Here is a 19,757-nt window from a genome sequence, read left to right on the forward strand (position 1 = left end):
ACATTTAATCCTAGTAAAAAGCTCCACAATGAAATAGGGTGGGGGCTGTGCTTTGACAAAGTGGGTGGGGTTATATCCTTCCTGTTTGGCCCTGTCCGGGGGTCATCGGATGGGGCCACAGTGTCTCCTGACCCCTGCTGTCTCAGCCTCCAGTATTTATGCTGCAGTAGTTTGTGTCGGGGGGCTAGGGTCAGTTTGTTATATCTGGAGTACTTCTCCTGTCTTATCTGGTGTCCTGTGTGAATTTAAGTATGCTCTCTCTAATTCTCTCTCTTTTTCTTTCTCTCTCTCTCGGAGGACCTGAGCCCTAGGACCATGCCTCAGGACTACCTGGCATGACGACTCCTTGCTGTCCCCAGTCCACCTGGCCGTGCTACTGCTCCAGTTTCAACTGTTCTGCCTGTGATTATTATTATTGGACCATGCTGGTCATTTATGAACATTTGAACATCTTGGCCATGTTCTGTTATAATCTCCACCCGGCACAGCCAGAGGAGGACTAGCCACCCCACATAGCCTGGTTCCTCTCTAGGTTTCTTCCTAGGTTTTGGCCTTTCTAGGGAGTTTTTCCTAGCCACCGTGCTTCTACACCTGCATTGCTTGCTGTTTGGGGGTTTTAGGCTGGGTTTCTGTACAGCACTTTGAGATATCAGCTGATGTACGAAGGGCTAAATAAATACATTTGATTAGCACTTTTCGCACCAAAGTACGTTCGTCTCTAGGAGACAGAACGGGTCGCCTTCCTGAGCGGTATGACGGCTGCGTGGTCCCATTGTGTTTATACTTACGTACTATTGTTTGTACAGATGAACATAATACCTTCAGGCATTTGGAAATTACTCCCAAGGATGAACCAGACTTGTGGAGGTCCACAATTTTTTTTCTGGGGTCTTGCCTGATTTCTTTTGAATTTCCCATGATGTCAAACAAAGATGCACTGAGTTTGAAGGTAGGCTTTGAAATACATCCACAGGTACACCTCCAATCAAATTATGTCAATTGGCTTTAGAAGCTTCTGATAGGATATCTTTAGTGTATGTAAACTTTCTGACTAGAGGTTGACCGATTAATTAGGGCCTATTTCAAGTTTTCATAACAATCGGTAATCAGCATTTTTGGACAACGATTGTGGCCGATTACGTTGCACTCCACGAGGAGACTGCGTGGCAGGCTGACTACCTGTTACGCGAGTGCAGCAAGAAGCCAAGGTAAGTTGCTAGCTACCATTAAACTTACCTTATAAAAAACAATCAATCTTAAAATAATCACTAGTTAACCCTTTAGCCAGGGAGTCATGCTGAGACCATCAATAAACAATTACTCTACGTCCTATATGCACATCAATTACTCTACGTCTACAGTTGAAGTCGGAAGTTTGCATACACTTAGGATGGAGTCGTTAAAAAAATTGTTTTAAATCACTCCACACATTTCTGGTTAACAAAAATGTGTTTTGGCAAGTCGGTTAGGACTACTACTTAGTGCATTCCAACAATTGTCTACAGACAGACTATTTCACTTATAATTCACTGTATCACAATTCCAGTGGGTCAGAAGTAGAGGTCGACCGATTATGATTTTTCAACGCAGATACCAGTTATTGGAGGACCAAAAAAAGCCGATACCGATTAATCGGACAAATTATTTTTTATTAATACATTTGTAATGACAATTACAACAATACCATTTGTATTTCATATACAGTGCCTTGCGAAAGTATTCGGCCCCCTTGAACTTTGCGACCTTTTACCACATTTCAGGCATCAAACATAAAGATATAAAACTGTATTTTTTTGTGAAGAATCAACAAGTGGGACACAATCATGAAGTGGAACGACATTTATTGGATATTTCAAACTTTTTTAACAAATCAAAAACTGAAAAATTGGCAGTGCAAAATTATTCAGCCCCCTTAAGTTAATACTTCGTAGCGCCACCTTTTGCTGCGATTACAGCTGTAAGTCGCTTGGGGTATGTCTCTATCAGTTTTGCACATCGAGAGACTGAATTTTTTTCCCATTCCTCCTTGCAAAACAGCTCGAGCTCAGTGAGGTTGGATGGAGAGCATTTGTGAACAGCAGTTTTCAGTTCTTTCCACAGATTCTCGATTGGATTCAGGTCTGGACTTTGACTTGGCCATTCTAACACCTGGATATGTTTATTTTTGAACCATTCCATTGTAGATTTTGCTTTATGTTTTGGATCATTGTCTTGTTGGAAGACAAATCTCCGTCCCAGTCTCAGGTCTTTTGCAGACTCCATCAGGTTTTCTTCCAGAATTGTCCTGTATTTGGCTCCATCCATCTTCCCATCAATTTTAACCATCTTCCCTGTCCCTGCTGAAGAAAAGCAGGCCCAAACCATGATGCTGCCACCACCATGTTTGACAGTGGGGATGGTGTGTTCAGGGTAATGAGCTGTGTTGCTTTTAAGCCAAACATAACGTTTTGCATTGTTGCCAAAAAGTTCAATTTTGGTTTCATCTGACCAGAGCACCTTCTTCCACATGTTTGGCAAACTTTAAACAACACTTTTTATGGATATCTTTAAGAAATGGCTTTCTTCTTGCCACTCTTCCATAAAGGCCAGATTTGTGCAATATACGACTGATTGTTGTCCTATGGACAGAGTCTCCCACCTCAGCTGTAGATCTCTGCAGTTCATCCAGAGTGATCATGGGCCTCTTGGCTGCATCTCTGATCAGTCTTCTCCTTGTATGAGCTGAAAGTTTAGAGGGACGGCCAGGTCTTGGTAGATTTGCAGTGGTCTGATACTCCTTCCATTTCAATATTATCGCTTGCACAGTGCTCCTTGGGATGTTTAAAGCTTAGGAAATCTTTTTGTATCCAAATCCGGCTTTAAACTTCTTCACAACAGTATCTCGGACCTGCCTGGTGTGTTCCTTGTTCTTCATGATGCTCTCTGCGCTTTGAACTTCTGGAGAGAGTTTGCTGCACTGAAAGTAAAGGGGCTGAATAATTTTGCACGGCCAATTTTTCAGTTTTTGATCTGTTAAAAAAGTTTGAAATATCCAATAAATGTTGTTCCACTTCATGATTGTGTCCCACTTGTTGTTGATTCTTCACAAAAAAATACAGTTTTCTATCTTTATGTTTGAAGCCTGAAATGTGGCAAAAGGTCGCAAAGTTCAAGGGGGCCGAATACTTTCGCAAGGCACTGTACCTTTGACTATTGGGTGTTCTTATAGGCACTATATAGTATTGCCAGTGTAACAGTATCGCTTCCGTCCCTCTCCTCACCCCTACCTGGGCTCGAACCAGGAGCACATTGACAACAACCACCCTCGAAGCATCGTTACCCATTGCTCCACAAAAGCCACGGCCCTTGCAGAGCAAGGGGAACAACTACTTCGAGGTCTCCGAGCGAGTGACGTCACCGATTTGAAACGCTATTAGCACGCACCCCGCTAACTAGCTAGCCATTTCACATTGGTTACACCAGCCTAATCTCGGGAGTTGATAGGCTTGAAGTCATAAACAGCTCAATGCTTGAAGCACAGCAAAGAGCTGCTGGCAAATGCACGAAAGTGCTTTTTGAATGAACGCTTACGAGCCTGCTGCTGCCTAGCACCGCTCAGTTAGACTTCTGTATCAAATCAGACTTAATTATAACATAAGACACAGAAATGCGAGCCCTAGGTCATTAATATGGTCAAATCCGGGAACTATCATTTCGAAAACAAAAGGTCAATTCTTTCAGTGAAATACGGAACCGTTCCGTATTTTATCAAACGGGTGGCATCCCTAAGTCTAAATATTGCTGTTACATTGCATAACCTTCAATGTTAAGTAGCGTCCCACCTGGCCAACATCCGGTGAAATTGCAGAACGCAAATTTCAAATTACAGAAATATAAATAGTTAACATTCATGAAAATACACGTATTATACATCAAACTAAAGCTTAACTTCTTGTTAATCCAGCCGCTGTGTCAGATTCAAAAAGGATTTACGGCGAAAGCACGCCATGTGATTATCTGAGGACAGCACCCCGCATACAAAAAACATTAAACATTTTTCAACCAGGCAGGTGTGACACGAAAGTCAGAAATAGCGATATAATAAATGCCTTACTTTTGATCTTCTTCTGTTGGCACTCCAAAAGGTCTCAGTTACATCACAAATTGTCCTTTTGTTCGACAATGTCCTTCTTTATATCCATAAAAACTCAAGTTTAGCTGGCGCGGTTCATTCAATAGTCCACCGGTTTCCCTCCTTCAAAATGAATCCCAAACGTTACCAATAAACTTATCCAAACAAGTCAAACAATGTTTATAATCAAACCTCAGGTACCCCAATACGTGAATTAACTATAAAATGTAAGACGGATAATAGTATGTTCATTACCTGGAGATAAATAACAAAGAATGCACTTTCACCCACGCGCATGGAAACACTACAGCCAAAATGGGAGCCACTTAGAAAAACTACAACCTCTAGCTCCATTTTCCCAAAAACCAGCCTGAAACTCTTTCTAAAGACTGTTGACATCTAGTGGAAGCCCTAGGAACTGCAATCTGGGAGGACTTCTCATAATAAACATGAAAGCCATTGGAAACGGTGGAAGGCTGAAATTATATATTTTTTGGATGGTTTGTCCTCTGGGTTTTGCCTGCCATGTCAGTTCTGTTATACTCAGACATCATTTTAACAGTGTTAGAAACTTTAGAGTGTTTTCTATCCAAATCTACCAATTATATGCATATCCCAGCTTCTGGGCCTGAATAACAGGCAGTTTACTCTGGGTGGGCACGCTTTTCATCCGGACGTGAAAATACTGCCCACTACCCAAGAGAGGTTAAAATAAATTAATTTTAGCAGGCAATATTAACTAAATATGCAGGTTCAAAAATATATACTTGTGTATTGATTTTAAATAAAGGCATTGCTGTTTATGTCAAGGTACACATTGGTGCAACGACAGTGCTTTTTTCGCAAATGTGCTTGTTAAATCTTTACACGTTTGGAGAAGTAGGCTGTGATTCGATGAGAAATTAACTGGCACCGCATCGATTATATGCAACGCAGGAGAAGCTAGATAACTACACGTGGTTGATGATATTCCTAGTTTAATTACAAAAATAAACCAACCAACCACGCATAGAGAACACAATGTTTGAAGGTCATTGTTAAAAATCACAGACCTTTTCAAGACTGGCTGTTGATCAGACTGGTACTTTAGTTAACTACATGAACGGCACAAAACTCACCCGTTTTTGTTCCTACAGGCAGTGTGTTTTCTAATTCTAACACCATCTCAAACCCCAAACGCTACTCCAGAATGTTCAGATAGGCCCAGTCGCTACACACATCGTCAGACCACCAGTTATCTTCACACCTTGAGTGTTAATTGGGTATAAAGGGTGTTGAGTGCAGCACCTTAGCACACTGGAGTCAATAGAATAATAGGAGTGACAGAGGTTAGTTAACTATTTCGGTCTCCATAACAGACTTCCAGACATGTCAACTTATTTAAGGACTGCTGCTAATCCTAATGGCCTCCATTAAACAGCCCCAGCTAAAACACAATCCCCTATACAGACCACTACTATAGTTCTGAAGAGGTATAGGCTAACCTTTCATCATTCCGGGTCGAAGTCCATCACACTGTGATAACATGGCATTGTTGTTAACGTAATAGGGAATGCTTTGTATTCACAGACTGGTAGGCCTTAAAGTAACAGACATACAATCCTTATAAGTCCTTAACACTAATGCATGTGAAGAACATGCAATCTAACAGTATTTACTTCTTGGAAAGCGGAATAACTGGCATATTACCTTGTGAAACACGTTTATGATAGTTATAGCGCCTATAGGCAAGGCATGATGAATGTATTAAGAGTAACAAAGCACCTATAGCCTCCTACATGTCTCAGAACCATTAGTGTTCCATTCCCTAGTCTCCAGAGTGAGATGGATAATGTCAGTCTGGTACACTTCAACATGTCCCAGAGGACAAGGACAGAATATTCACCAAAATTGAAGCACCGGGCTCTTTCTATTGCACTTCTTGATTAAAATGGCATGTCTTTCACTGTGGAATATGGTTAGTGTGTTGTTGTCAACATAGTGCTGAGTGCAAATAAAGGGGTGGGATTTTGATTCTAGAATCTAATGCCGGCGATTGAAATAACCTTATTATGTTGAGCAGCCAAGATGATCAACAACACATACACCCTACACGCACGCACACACACACTTGTGACAATCTTTCCACCACGTGCCTGTGCTGAGATAGCCATTACATAGCAGGGTTAGCAGCAGCATTACTAGGGTTATAGTCATGAATGCCATGAAAGAGAGAACGTCTCAAACTACTTCGGGCAGCTAAGATACTTACCCGTCTGACTGCAGCCCTCCTCTAGAAGTATGTATACGTGTGCACATTATGGTACATACATTTTTTCCCCCTAGCAAACGCACAGGGCAGAAACATTTTTAACAGCATATGGTTCAAAGAAAACCAATCATGTGCAGTGTGCTCACACACAAACACACGATGGGCCTGAATTCCTGGCAGTAAACTAATGACAGGTTGATCACTTCTGTTTCCCTACTTTTGTCTCAGGCCTGTTTATCTGTGGCACATTTGTCAGCAAACAGCATCTGTTTGACAAAACAGGAACACTGCCCCTCCCCACCCTAATCTCACACACGCACTTGCCTGCGTAACAAGACAACTACAGTAGGCAACACGTTTCAATCCAAATCATCATCCTGTTTTGTAAGAGAAAGGGGGAGACATGATCACACAGACACGAGAGGGGATACAATAATAGTATGTTATCACACCAACTGCCACACCTATGGAGAACAAAAAATGTTGAATTGGCTACCAACAGTCAGACAATCTTGTGATAATCCATTACCGCATGGATTTAGTGTAGCAGTCATTCTCAGAAAACAGGCCACTGTTCCTAGGCCGTCATTAAAAATAAGAATTTGTTCTTAACTGACTTGCCTAGTTAAATAAAAGGTAAAATAAAATAAAAAATAATAATTTAAAAAATTCTCTCAAGAATCAACTTTCACAAAATGCCCTCTGGAATCTCTGAGATTAGGATATGTACTTATCTATTTCATAAATATTATGTTTTGCTGCCAGATATTATGCATTTTAAAAACATTCCAAATTTCATTACCATAAAAATCCCCAAAAGTTACAAATTAATATTGAAATGTTTTTTTAAACAACGCTACCCTAATGAAAAGGCCTGGGTCAAACATAACGCCGAAAACAAAAAAATATTTCAAATGAAGTTATCAATAATAATACAATTTTAGAAATCTGACTTTTCCACAATTTAAGCCGTTTGATAATGAGAAGGCCAAGGGGGTGTTTGAGAATATAACCTCATTCTGAAGGCATATAAGCAAATAAATTAACCTGTGCTCATCTAGGGAGTTTTTACAGGAACTTGAAAAAGTGTTACGTCATGAGACATGTCCACAGACAGTGTTAGTGCGTACTCCATACTATAACTTTGGGGTGAAAATGTACCATTTAAAATATGACACCGTAGTCCTCAGAATGATGGTTGATTTTTGCTGTTAAATCATAGTTTTATAACTCAATTTGCTACAGACATTTTAAAACTGGTTTCATCGACCGTTGAGGTCAAGCACAAGGCAGTGTCCCCCTCACAAATTCAGAGTCCCCCAGTTGAAATAAAGGAAACACTTCAGGAAATGAGGGATACAAAGTGTATTGGAAGCAGGTGCTTCCACACAGGTGTGGTCCCTGGGTTAATTAAGCAATTAACATCCCACCATGCTTAGGTTCATGTATAAAAATGCCCAGTTGGCCATTATTCTGGCTACCATGGTAGACAAGATCTCAGTGACTTTGAAATAGTGGTCTCAAAGGAGCATAGGGGGTTTAAAGTGTGTGTGTGTGTGTGTAAGTGTCGCAATCACCAGATCTCAACTCAATTGAACACTTAAGGTTGTTTCTAGAGTGGCGACAGACAGCGTTTTCCACCACCACCATCAACAAAACATCCAATAATGGAATTTATTGTGGAAGAATGGTGTCACATCCCTCCAATAGAGTCCCAGATACTTCTAGAATCTATGCCACAGATCGGCAACATGGACAGGGTTGTGGGCCACAATGTGAACTCATAAGGAGCTGCGGTGGCTCGCAGATCAGCTACGCACAACCATTCTCACACATGTAGTCAGAGCCAGCCCTAGCCTTTTGGGGGCCATCAGCAACATTTTGTTGGGGGCCCTAAGCAACATTTTGTGGATATGCTATGTATATGCTAAAAAAATAAATAATTTACCAATCTACTTTTTTTAGCTGACACGGCTAATTGAGTGACTGATAAGAAAATAAATACTGATGGATAACCAAATATAGAAATGTCACCTTGTGTATTCTACTATTATAACTCTCAACAATAAGGTGTGACCCAGACTAAGTTCCCAAAAAATGTGTGGGTAGCAAAATTCCAGGAAATTTCAAAAATTCCCAGTTGGAGAATTACAGAATTTGTTTTAAGTTCCTGGAATTTTGCAACCCGCAGCCCCAGTGTGTGTATGTATATATATATATTTATTTTTTGGGGGGGGTCAGTTGCCCATCCCTGATCTATGCCAAGGCGCATTGAAGATGTGCTGGATGCTCGTGGTGGCCCAATGCCCTATTAATTGGAATAATCCACCCAAAACCACTCATTCCTATAATTTACCATGTTATATAACACTAATATGTGATAATAATATTTTTGTTAAAGATGCAAAAACAACAGTCCAAATCTTTCCTCTAAGACACCACGTTGGTGTTCCCTTTATTTTGGCAGTTACCTGTAGCTACTCCAAAGGCAATTTGACACTAAACCCATTGAATGTCCAGGGATGTGCTGATATGTTCCAATATATGACGAGGGTCTTCTTCAGAGTTGCTGTGGTGACTTCTTCCATCACCAGTGAGCTGTGTCGCTGTCCCATAATGCATTGTCAAAGACCACGCTCCATTTCAACTGGCAAAATTGCAGCGTGGGACAATCTGCATGTGAGTGATTGAGGATTGGACTCAACGTCCATCCAGATATATATTGCATTGAGTGCAGGCCAACTCATGGGGAGGCTGAGCGGAAGAAATTAAAGGTTAGCAACCAATCTTTCGCTTGATCAGCTCTTCGATATCCCCTGGACCACGTGTCACGGGAAATTTCACTCAATGAGGAATCAATAACAGAAATAATTCACTCATCATTTTCACACACAAAGCGACTATCGCTGTTTGATAGACCGACAACACCGCAAATGGGCTACAGAGTCAAACATGGTAACACCCCCTGCTACTGTCGCCCAACAAAATTGCCCTACATTTTCTCCTCAAATGAAAAAACGTTCTTGCATTAACAAATCAACGACTAAGGTTTAAAATACTATTTCAGATTGCTTTAAAAATCTCCATGCTGCAAATTACACAGATGGCATGACCTCATTTAATACATGAAATAAGTTCAGGTGTCAGATGTGGTGTCTGACAAATGGTTGAACTTGCAGGCAGACTCGTGTCATGACTCATGGCAATCTAACGTCGAATGAAACAGGGAGTAAACATAACACATTCAAGAAACGACAACGATACGTGTTCATCGAATGACTGCATGCGAAAACTTGCCATTTGATATGACCCGTAAAACCGTTAGGAAAGTAACGAAGCTTCTTCCATCGTCGCTACACATTTATATCCACCGTCGCTACACATTGTTGCAATTGATATATACGTCTGTTAAGGTGTTTAATGCATGCTCAAATCGGAATAAAAACATTGGACGGCCAATTGTATCTTGTTGGCTACTGCTCGGTCACAAAAGAAGTTTGCTACAGTTAGCTCGATAGCTAATGCCACATGGAAGACAAGACGCCAAAACAACTTCTTAGCACAAGGTAGCTCTAGTATAGTATATATTGTAGAGTTGAGAAACTCAAGTAAAAAAAAATTTAAAAACACATACTAAATAATTTAAACGTTTCCATATAACATTGTTTATGTAGCTTACCATAACCTAAAGCTAGAGTTCGGATAACAAATGGGGGAAGTAACGTTACATGTTTGTCCGCTATAGAACTGCCATGCTGGCTGCTCGAGCTATCAGTTACTGCTCTCATTTACTTCGCGCTGCCTTTCACTGGCCATGGAAAACACAACTCATTCCGTGATATCTCACACCATGAAATGAAATAAGCATATATTTTCAACTACTTACAATCATGCACGCGGTTCCTGTAAAATAGCAGTGTGGCTGGAATCGTGTGTTCAGGTGTCTGTCTCAGTTTCTCACAGTGTCGGAGATCACATCCGCAGCTGCTTCCTCATACACGCAACGCGCAGATCACGCCGCACAGCAACGCTACCAAACCCCTCTCCGTCGCCAAGGCAACAAACCCACTTCAGCCAATCATAACCCCTCCCTTCCATACCCCCTGGCATCTGGCCGCAGCGCGGAAGAACAGCGTTGATTTGTGCGCGCGGTCGCCGCTACACAATTTGTATTTATTTTTTATTCACAGGAGTTCATTATGTAGCCTAACTAGCATATGACGTATTGTAAACGCAATTCAATTAGATTGAACAAGCGCACAGTACCATTGTTTTATGTCTCCAAATAATACAGTTAATTCCAACTGAATAAACTGCACAGCATTTGGTGGTGAAAGTGGGGATTAAAGGGAAAGAAAAGGCATCTGCTTCACTTTGGCGGGGGAGTCCAGCCAGAGGCCTCATGCCCATAGGGGAAACAGGGGCATGTGCCCCTTCAGAATTTTCCTTTAAAAAAAAAAAAATATTCTGTAATATGACTAGACACCTTTCAATTTTATGAAGTTAGCTCAGATAGGTTCCCAACATCATAACTAGCTACCAAGAAGCCTTTTCAGGCTGTCAATCAAGTTAGAGTAGTTAACTTGTCTAACTATCTTAGCTGACATGCCTGTTGGCCAGGTTTGTAGACTTCAGAAAAGCAAGCAATAACTAAATGTACTGAATAAGACTCACATTCCTTTTAATCTTTTACCCAAATTTGAGCAGAGAAACATATTTTGTTTCTTTAAAAAAAGAAGCAGGAGGATCGGACAGTTGAAGAGGTACGCTTAGATATGCCGATAAATATACTTTTTTATTTTGACATAGAATTAAGTATAATGATTATGTCTCTAGGTTGCAGGAAAAAGGTGTTTTAAAAAATGCAAAATACGCCAATTTATGGTCGGAAGACCGAGCCCCCCCTCTGGACAACCCCCCAGCCATCCTCACGTAATGTGCCCCCTCGGGTTTTTGGGATGCATGGTGCCCCTACGCTTGACATATTTGCACAGTATTACACAGTCATGTAGACCCACAGTATAATGGCAAGGGATGCATTATATGTATTCTTGAGTAGAGCCTATTGATCATTTGAGAGCCTATGGGCCAAAGTGCAACTCTATGGGCTCTCTAAGCATCACAGTTTACACCAAACTGTAACTCTCACATCAGAGTATGATAGCTGACTCACTTTAGACCTCCTCCTCCTGCTCCTCTGTCCTCCTTCTCTGTCCTCGTCCTACCGCTCCTCTGTCCTCCTCCTCCCGCTCCTCTGTCCTCCTACTCTGTCCTCCTCCTCCTGCTCCTCTGTCCTCCTCCTCCCACTCCTCTGTCCTCCTTCTCTGTCCTCCTCCCGCTCCCCTGTCCTCCTTCTCTGTCCTCCTGCTCCTCTGTCCTCCTCCTCCCACTCCTCTGTCCTCCTCCTGTTCCTCTGTCCTCCTACTCTGTCCTCCTCCTCCTGCTCCTCTGTCCTCCTCCTCCCACTTCTCTGTCCTCCTTCTCTGTCCTCCTCCCGCTCCCTTGTCCTCCTTCTCTGTCCTCCTGCTCCTCTGTCCTCCTCCTCCCACTCCTCTGTCCTCCTCCTGTTCCTCTGTCGTCCTCCTCCCGCTCCTCTGTCCTCCTTCTCTTCTGTCCTCCCGCTCCTCTGTTCTTCTCCTCTGTCCTCACCCTCCCCTCCTCTGTCCTCCTTCTCAGTTCACCTCGTTCCTGTTTTTTCAGAACCTCCCTCAGAGATATAACTTTGAAAAGCTACCAAAGTAATCTAATTTACTGCTGTAGCCTACAACCCCTTTTTTCTGCCAAATGTTATTCTTTCAAAATGTTGGGTTCAAGTGAAATCATTTCTCTATTACCTTGTAATTAATTACCGACCCTTTTGTTCACTTTGAAATGTCATAGTCTTCCTACACCATTCTTCTGTTTGGAATGTTGTAGTAGACCAAATTTGCAATGCTTTTGCATCTTCCTTCTAGTGGAAACAGAAACACACCCTGTTCTGCTTCATGTCCTTCAGTTAGTTCAACTGGACAAACAGGATCTTCTGTGAATGGGTGGTGTGCTACAGCCAAGCGGGAGTCAATGAAACCAGCAATTTAGGGTTAAACAGAAACCAGCCATTAGAGGGTTAAACAGAAACCAGCCATTAGAGGGTTAAACAGAAACCAGCAATTAGACTGGGGTTAAACAGAAACCAGCCATTAGAGGGTTAAACAGAAACCAGCCATTAGAGGGTCAAACAGAAACCAGCCATTAGAGGGTCAAACAGAAACCAGCCATTAGAGGGTTAAACATAAACCAGCCATTAGAGGGTTAAACAGAAACCAGCCACTAGAGGGTTAAACAGAAACCAGCCATTAGACCGATAAACAGAAACCAGCCATTAGAGGGTTAAACAGAAACCAGCCATTAGAGGGTTAAACAGAAACCAGCCATTAGAGGGTCAAACAGAAACCAGCCATTAGAGGGTCAAACAGAAACCAGCCATTAGAGGGTTAAACATAAACCAGCCATTAGAGGGTTAAACAGAAATCAGCCATTGGAGGGTTAAACAGAAACCAGCCATTAGAGGGTTAAACAGAAACCAGCCATTAGACCGATAAACAGAAACCAGCCATTAGAGGGTTAAACAGAAACCAGCCATTAGAGGGTTAAACAGAAACCAGCAATTAGACTGGGGTTAAACAGAAACCAGCCATTAGAGGATTAAACAGAAACCAGCAATTAGACTGGGGTTAAACAGAAAAAAGCCGTTAGAGGGTTAAACAGAAACCAGCCATTAGAGGGTTAAACAGAAACCAGCCATTAGAGGGTTAAACAGAAACCAGCAATTAGACTGGGGTTAAACAGAAACCAGATGTTAGAGGGTTAAACAGAAACCAGCCATTAGAGGGTTAAACAGAAACCAGCCATTAGAGGGTTAAACAGAAACCAGCAATTAGACTGGGGTTAAACAGAAACCAGCCATTAGAGGGTTAAACAGAAACCAGCCATTAGAGGGTCAAACAGAAACCAGCCATTAGAGGGTCAAACAGAAACCAGCCATTAGACTGGGGTTAAACAGAAACCAGCCATTAGAGGGTTAAACAGAAACCAGCCACTAGAGGGTTAAACAGAAACCAGCCATTAGAGGGTTAAACAGAAACCAGCCATTAGACCGATAAACAGAAACCAGCCATTAGACCGATAAACAGAAACCAGCCATTAAATCAAATCAAATCAAATTTTATTTGTCACATACACATGGTTAGCAGATGTTAATGCGAGTGTAGCGAAATGCTTGTGCTTCTAGTTCCGACAATGCAGTAATAACAAGTAATCTAACTAACAATTCCAAAACTACTGTCTTGTACACAGTGTAAGGGGATAAAGAATATGTACATAAGGATATATGAATGAGTGATGGTACAGAGCAGTATAGGCAAGATACAGTAGATGGTATCGGGTACAGTATGTACAAATGAGATGAGTATGTAAACAAAGTGAAATAGTATAGTATAAAGTGGCTAGTGATACATGTATTACATAAGGATACCGTCGATGATATAGAGTACAGTATATACGTATGCATATGAGATGAATAATGTAGGGTAAGTAACAGTTATATAAGGTAGCATTGTTTAAAGTGGCTAGTGATATATTTACATCATTTCCCATCAATTCCCATTATTAAAGTGGCTGGAGTTGAGTCAGTGTCAGTGTGTTGGCAGCAGCCACTCAGTGTTAGTGGTGGCTGTTTAACAGTCTGATGGCCTTGAGATAGAAGCTGTTTTTCAGTCTCTCGGTCCCAGCTTTGATGCACCTGTACTGACCTCGCCTTCTGGATGATAGCGGGGTGAACAGGCAGTGGCTCGGGTGGTTGATGTCCTTGATGATCTTTATGGCCTTCCTGTGACATCGGGTGGTGTAGGTGTCCTGGAGGGCAGGTAGTTTGCCCCCGGTGATGCGTTGTGCAGACCTCACTACCCTCTGGAGAGCCTTACGGTTGAGGGCGGTGCAGTTGCCATACCAGGCGGTGATACAGCCCGCCAGGATGCTCTCGATTGTGCATCTGTAGAAGTTTGTGAGTGCTTTTGGTGACAAGCCGAATTTCTTCAGCCTCCTGAGGTTGAAGAGGCGCTGCTGCGCCTTCTTCACGATGCTGTCTGTGTGAGTGGACCAATTCAGTTTGTCTGTGATGTGTATGCCGAGGAACTTAAAACTTGCTACCCTCTCCACTACTGTTCCATCGATGTGGATAGGGGGGTGTTCCCTCTGCTGTTTCCTGAAGTCCACAATCATCTCCTTAGTTTTGTTGACGTTGAGTGTGAGGTTGTTTTCCTGACACCACACTCCGAGGGCCCTCACCTCCTCCCTGTAGGCCGTCTCATCGATGTTGGTAATCAAGCCTACCACTGTTGTGTCGTCCGCAAACTTGATGATTGAGTTGGAGGCGTGCGTGGCCACGCAGTCGTGGGTGAACAGGGAGTACAGGAGAGGGCTCAGAACGCAACCTTGTGGGGCCCCAGTGTTGAGGATCAGCGGGGAGGAGATGTTGTTGCCTACCCTCACCACCTGGGGGCGGCCCGTCAGGAAGTCCAGTACCCAGTTGCACAGGGCGGGGTCGAGACCCAGGGTCTCGAGCTTGATGACGAGCTTGGAGGGTACTATGGTGTTGAATGCCGAGCTGTAGTCGATGAACAGCATTCTCACATAGGTATTCCTCTTGTCCAGATGGGTTAGGGCAGTGTGCAGTGTGGTTGAGATTGCATCGTCTGTGGACCTATTTGGGCGGTAAGCAAATTGGAGTGGGTCTAGGGTGTCAGGTAGGGTGGAGGTGATATGGTCCTTGACTAGTCTCTCAAAGCACTTCATGATGACGGATGTGAGTGCTACGGGGCGGTAGTCATTTAGCTCAGTTACCTTAGCTTTCTTGGGAACAGGAACAATGGTGGCCCTCTTGAAGCATGTGGGAACAGCAGACTGGTATAGGGATTGATTGAATATGTCCGTAAACACACCGGCCAGCTGGTCTGCGCATGCTCTGAGGGCGCGGCTGGGGATGCCATCTGGGCCTGCAGCCTTGCGAGGGTTAACACGTTTAAATGTCTTACTCACCTCGGCTGCAGTGAAGGAGAGACCGCATGTTTTCGTTGCAGGCCGTGTCAGTGGCACTGTATTGTCCTCAAAGCGGGCAAAAAAGTTATTTAGTCTGCCTGGGAGCAAGACATCCTGGTCCGCTTCGGAAAGCGTCTCTCCAGTAAGCCACGTTTCCGTGAAGCAAAGGACGTTACAGTCTCTGATGTCCCTCTGGAATGCTACCCTTGCTCGGATTTCATCAACCTTGTTGTCAAGAGACTGGACATTGGCAAGAAGAATGCTAGGGAGTGGTGCGCGCTGTGCCCGTCTCCGGAGTCTGACCAGAAGACCGCCTCGTTTCCCTCTCTTTCGGAGTCGTTTTTTTGGGTCGCTGCATAGGATCCACTCCGTTGTCCTGTTTGTAAGGCAGAACACAGGATCCGCGTCGCGAAAAACATATTCTTGGTCGTACTGATGGTGAGTTGATGCTGATCTTATATTCAGTAGTTCTTCTCGACTGTATGTAATGAAACCTAAGATGACCTGGGGTACTAATGTAAGAAATAACACGTAAAAAAACAAAAAACTGCATAGTTTCCTAGGAACGCGAAGCGAGGCGGCCATCTCTGTCGGCGCCGGAAGTACATAGAGGGTACATTAGAGGGTTAAACAGAAACCAGCCATTAGACTGGGGTTAAACAGAAACCAGCCATTAGACTGGGGTTAAACAGAAACCAGCCATTAGACTGGGGTTAAACAGAAACCAGGAATTAGACTGGGGTTAAACAGAAACCAGCCACTAGAGGGTTAAACAGAAACCAGCCATTAGAGGGTTAAACAGAAACCAGCCATTAGAGGGTTAAACAGAAACCAGCCATTAGAGGGTTAAACAGAAACCAGCCATTAGAGGGTTAAACAGAAACCAGCCATTAGAGGGTTAAACATAATGGATCTAACCAATTTACTTTTCATGTTTTGCTGTTGTTTTTCTGGGTATTGAGGCTTGAAAGAAAAAAAAAGAAAAATCTGATGTGGTCCTCTCTTAAATCTTTGATTAGAAGTCACATTTTGGAGTTTTCCTCATTCACTGGTTTTCTTTCTGAAGCTGCTGTTTCTTGTTTTTTCCCCCAGCGCAATTCACCATGGCAACTGTTAGTGACTGGGTCACATGGCCTATCTCGTGCTTGGAGAATAGGAAAGGATGGACAGATGATGCAGGCATCTGTCTGTCGGTTTCTGGTTTATTGGTTAAAAGTCATTTGTTGGAGTGGAATTAACCATCCCAAAAATTGCCCCTTTGAATACAAAAACCCTACAAACACTTTAAGGCGCGTGTGTCAAACACATTCCACGGCAGGTCGAGTGTCTGTGGGTTTTCGCTCTACCCTTGTACTTTATTGATGAATTAAGGTCACTAATTAGTAAGCAACTCCCCTCACCTGATTGTCTCTGTCTTAATTGAAAGAAAAAACAAAAACCCACAGACACTCGGCCCTCCATGGAATGAGTTTGACACCCCTGGTTTAATTTGACCTACAGTATGTGTTTTTATAAACCACATTCAATCTAGAGAGAATGACCAAGGCCTATTCTATTTCTCTTGAATACATGTTTTGTGTCTGTAGCTCTGATGGTCATGATTCCCACCAATGTAGCTCTGATGGTCATGATTCCCACCAATGTAGCTCTAAAGGTCATAATTCCCACCAATGAGGCTCTGATGGTCATAATTCCCACCAACGTAGCTCTGATGGTCATAATTCCCACCAACGTAGCTCTGATAGTCATAATTCACACCAAAGTACCTCTGATAAATCATAATTCCCACCAACCTATCTCTATTGGTCATAATTCCCACCAACGTAGCTCTGATGGTTATAATTCCCACCAATGTAGCTCTGATGGTTATAATTCCCACCAACGTAGCTCTGATGGTCATAATTCCCACCAACGTAGCTCTGATGGTTATAATTCTCACCAACGTAGCTCTGATGGTCATAATTCCCACCAACGTAGCTCTGATGAATCATAATTCCCACCAACGTAGCTCTGATGGTTATAATTCCCACCAACGTAGCTCTGATGGTTATAATTCCCACCAACGTAGCTCTGATGGTTATAATTCCCACCAATGTAGCTCTGATGGTCATAATTCCAAACAACGTAGTTCTGATGGTCATAATTCCCAACAACGTAGTTCTGATGAATCCTAACTCCCATCAACGTAGCTCTGATGGTCATAAATCCCAAAAACGTAGTTCTGATGAATCCTAATTCCCACCAACATAGATCTGATAAATCATACTTCCCACCAACGTAGCTCTGATGAATCCTAATTCCCACCAACATAGATCTGATAAATCATACTTCCCACCAACGTAGCTCTGATGAATCATAATTCCCACCAATGTAGTTCTGGTGAATCATAATTCCCACCAACGTAGCTCTGATGGTCATAATTCCCACCAACGTAGTTCTGATGAATCATAATTCCCACCAAAGTAGCTCTGATAAATCATAATTCCCACCAACGTAGCTCTGATGGTTATAATTCCCACCAACGTAGCTCTGATGGTTATAATTCCCACCAACGTAGCTCTGATGGTTATAATTCCCACCAATGTAGCTCTGATGGTCATAATTCCAAACAACGTAGTTCTGATGGTCATAATTCCCAACAACGTAGTTCTGATGAATCCTAACTCCCATCAACGTAGCTCTGATGGTCATAAATCCCAAAAACGTAGTTCTGATGAATCCTAATTCCCACCAACATAGATCTGATAAATCATACTTCCCACCAACGTAGCTCTGATGAATCCTAATTCCCACCAACATAGATCTGATAAATCATACTTCCCACCAACGTAGCTCTGATGAATCATAATTCCCACCAATGTAGTTCTGGTGAATCATAATTCCCACCAACGTAGCTCTGATGGTCATAATTCCCACCAACGTAGTTCTGATGAATCATAATTCCCACCAAAGTAGCTCTGATAAATCATAATTCCCACCAACGTAGCTCTGATGGTCATAATTCCCACCAACGTAGCTCTGATGGTCATAATTCCCACCAACGTAGCTCTGATGGTTATAATTTCCACCAAGGTAGCTCTGATGGTCATAATTCCCACCAAGGTAGCTCTGATGGTCATAATTCCCACCAACGTAGTTCTGATGGTCATAATTCCCACCAACGTAGTTCTGATGGTCATAATTCCCACCAAAGTAGCTCTGATAAATCATAATTCCCACCAACGTAGCTCTGATGGTCATAATTCCCACCAACGTAGCTCTGATGGTCATAATTCCCACCAACGTAGCTCTGATGGTTATAATTCCCACCAAGGTAGCTCTGATGGTCATAATTCCCACCAAGGTAGCTCTGATGGTCATAATTCCCACCAACGTAGCTCTGATGGTTATAATTCCCACCAACGTAGCTCTGATGGTTATAATTCCCACCAACGTAGCTCTGATGGTTATAATTCCCACCAACGTAGCTCTGATGGTTATAATTCCCACCAACGTAGCTCTGATGGTCATAATTCCCACCAACGTAGCTCTGATGGTTATAATTCCCAACAACGTAGCTCTGATGGTTATAATTCCCACCAACGTAGCTCTGATGGTCATAATTCCCACCAACGTAGCTCTGATGGTCATAATTCCCACCAACGTAGCTCTGATGGTTATAATTCTCACCAACGTAGCTCTGATGGTCATAATTCACACCAACGTAGTTCTGATGGTCATAATTCCCACCAACGTAGTTCTAATGAATCATAATTCCCACCAACGTAGTTCTGATGGTCATAATTCCCACCAACGTAGTTCTGATGGTCATAATTCCCACCAACGTAGTTCTAATGAATCATAATTCCCACCAACGTAGTTCTGATGGTCATAATTCCCACCAACGTAGTTCTGATGGTCATAATTCACACCAAAGTAGCTCTGATAAATCATAATTCCCATTAACCAATCTCTGATGGTCATAATTCCCACCAACGTAGCTCTGATGAATCATAATTCACACCAACGTAGATCTGATGGTTATAATTCCCACCAACGTAGCTCTGATGGTCATAATTCCCACCAACGTAGCTCTGATGGTCATAATTTCCATTCATTATTCATACTCTACATGGTTTATTTATTGTCCCTGAATGTTTATTGTCCCTGAATGTTGATGTGAGTGAATGCACATGGTGTTTGTATGCTCTAACACAGACCTAGCCGAGATAAAGAGGAACAATATATATTGAGAATGGTATTTATGGTATCTTCTCTTGCCAGTCTCCCTTCTAGATAGATTTGCCATACCATTTGAAAGCATATGAGAGGGAGAGCGTT

The 19,757-nt window shown here is 42.6% G+C and overlaps 1 protein-coding gene across 3 annotated transcripts in view; it reads right to left on the reverse strand.

Annotated features, from left to right (window-relative positions):
- The window catches only part of LOC110503011 (forkhead box protein N2), a 43,847-nt gene extending 33,343 nt beyond the window's left edge, over positions 1-10,504 (reverse strand). Inside the window, exons 1-2 of one of the 3 annotated variants that reach the window (XM_036960876.1) lie at positions 10,249-10,504; positions 8,834-9,116 (exon numbers count right to left, since the gene is read on the reverse strand). Coding sequence is in view for 1 of the 3 variants with exons in the window: in XM_036960875.1 (XP_036816770.1) it covers positions 10,042-10,150 (109 nt within the window). In the remaining 2 variants the exon portion in view is untranslated. Of the gene's footprint in view, positions 1-8,833; positions 9,117-10,041; positions 10,202-10,248 lie in introns of those variants that run through there. The other 2 variants (XM_021581375.2, XM_036960875.1) reach the window with 2 other exon arrangements.
- Positions 10,505-19,757: the final 9,253 nt, after the last annotated feature.

Source organism: Oncorhynchus mykiss, chromosome 23, assembly GCF_013265735.2.
Source record: "Oncorhynchus mykiss isolate Arlee chromosome 23, USDA_OmykA_1.1, whole genome shotgun sequence".
Taxonomy (NCBI): domain Eukaryota; kingdom Metazoa; phylum Chordata; class Actinopteri; order Salmoniformes; family Salmonidae; genus Oncorhynchus; species Oncorhynchus mykiss.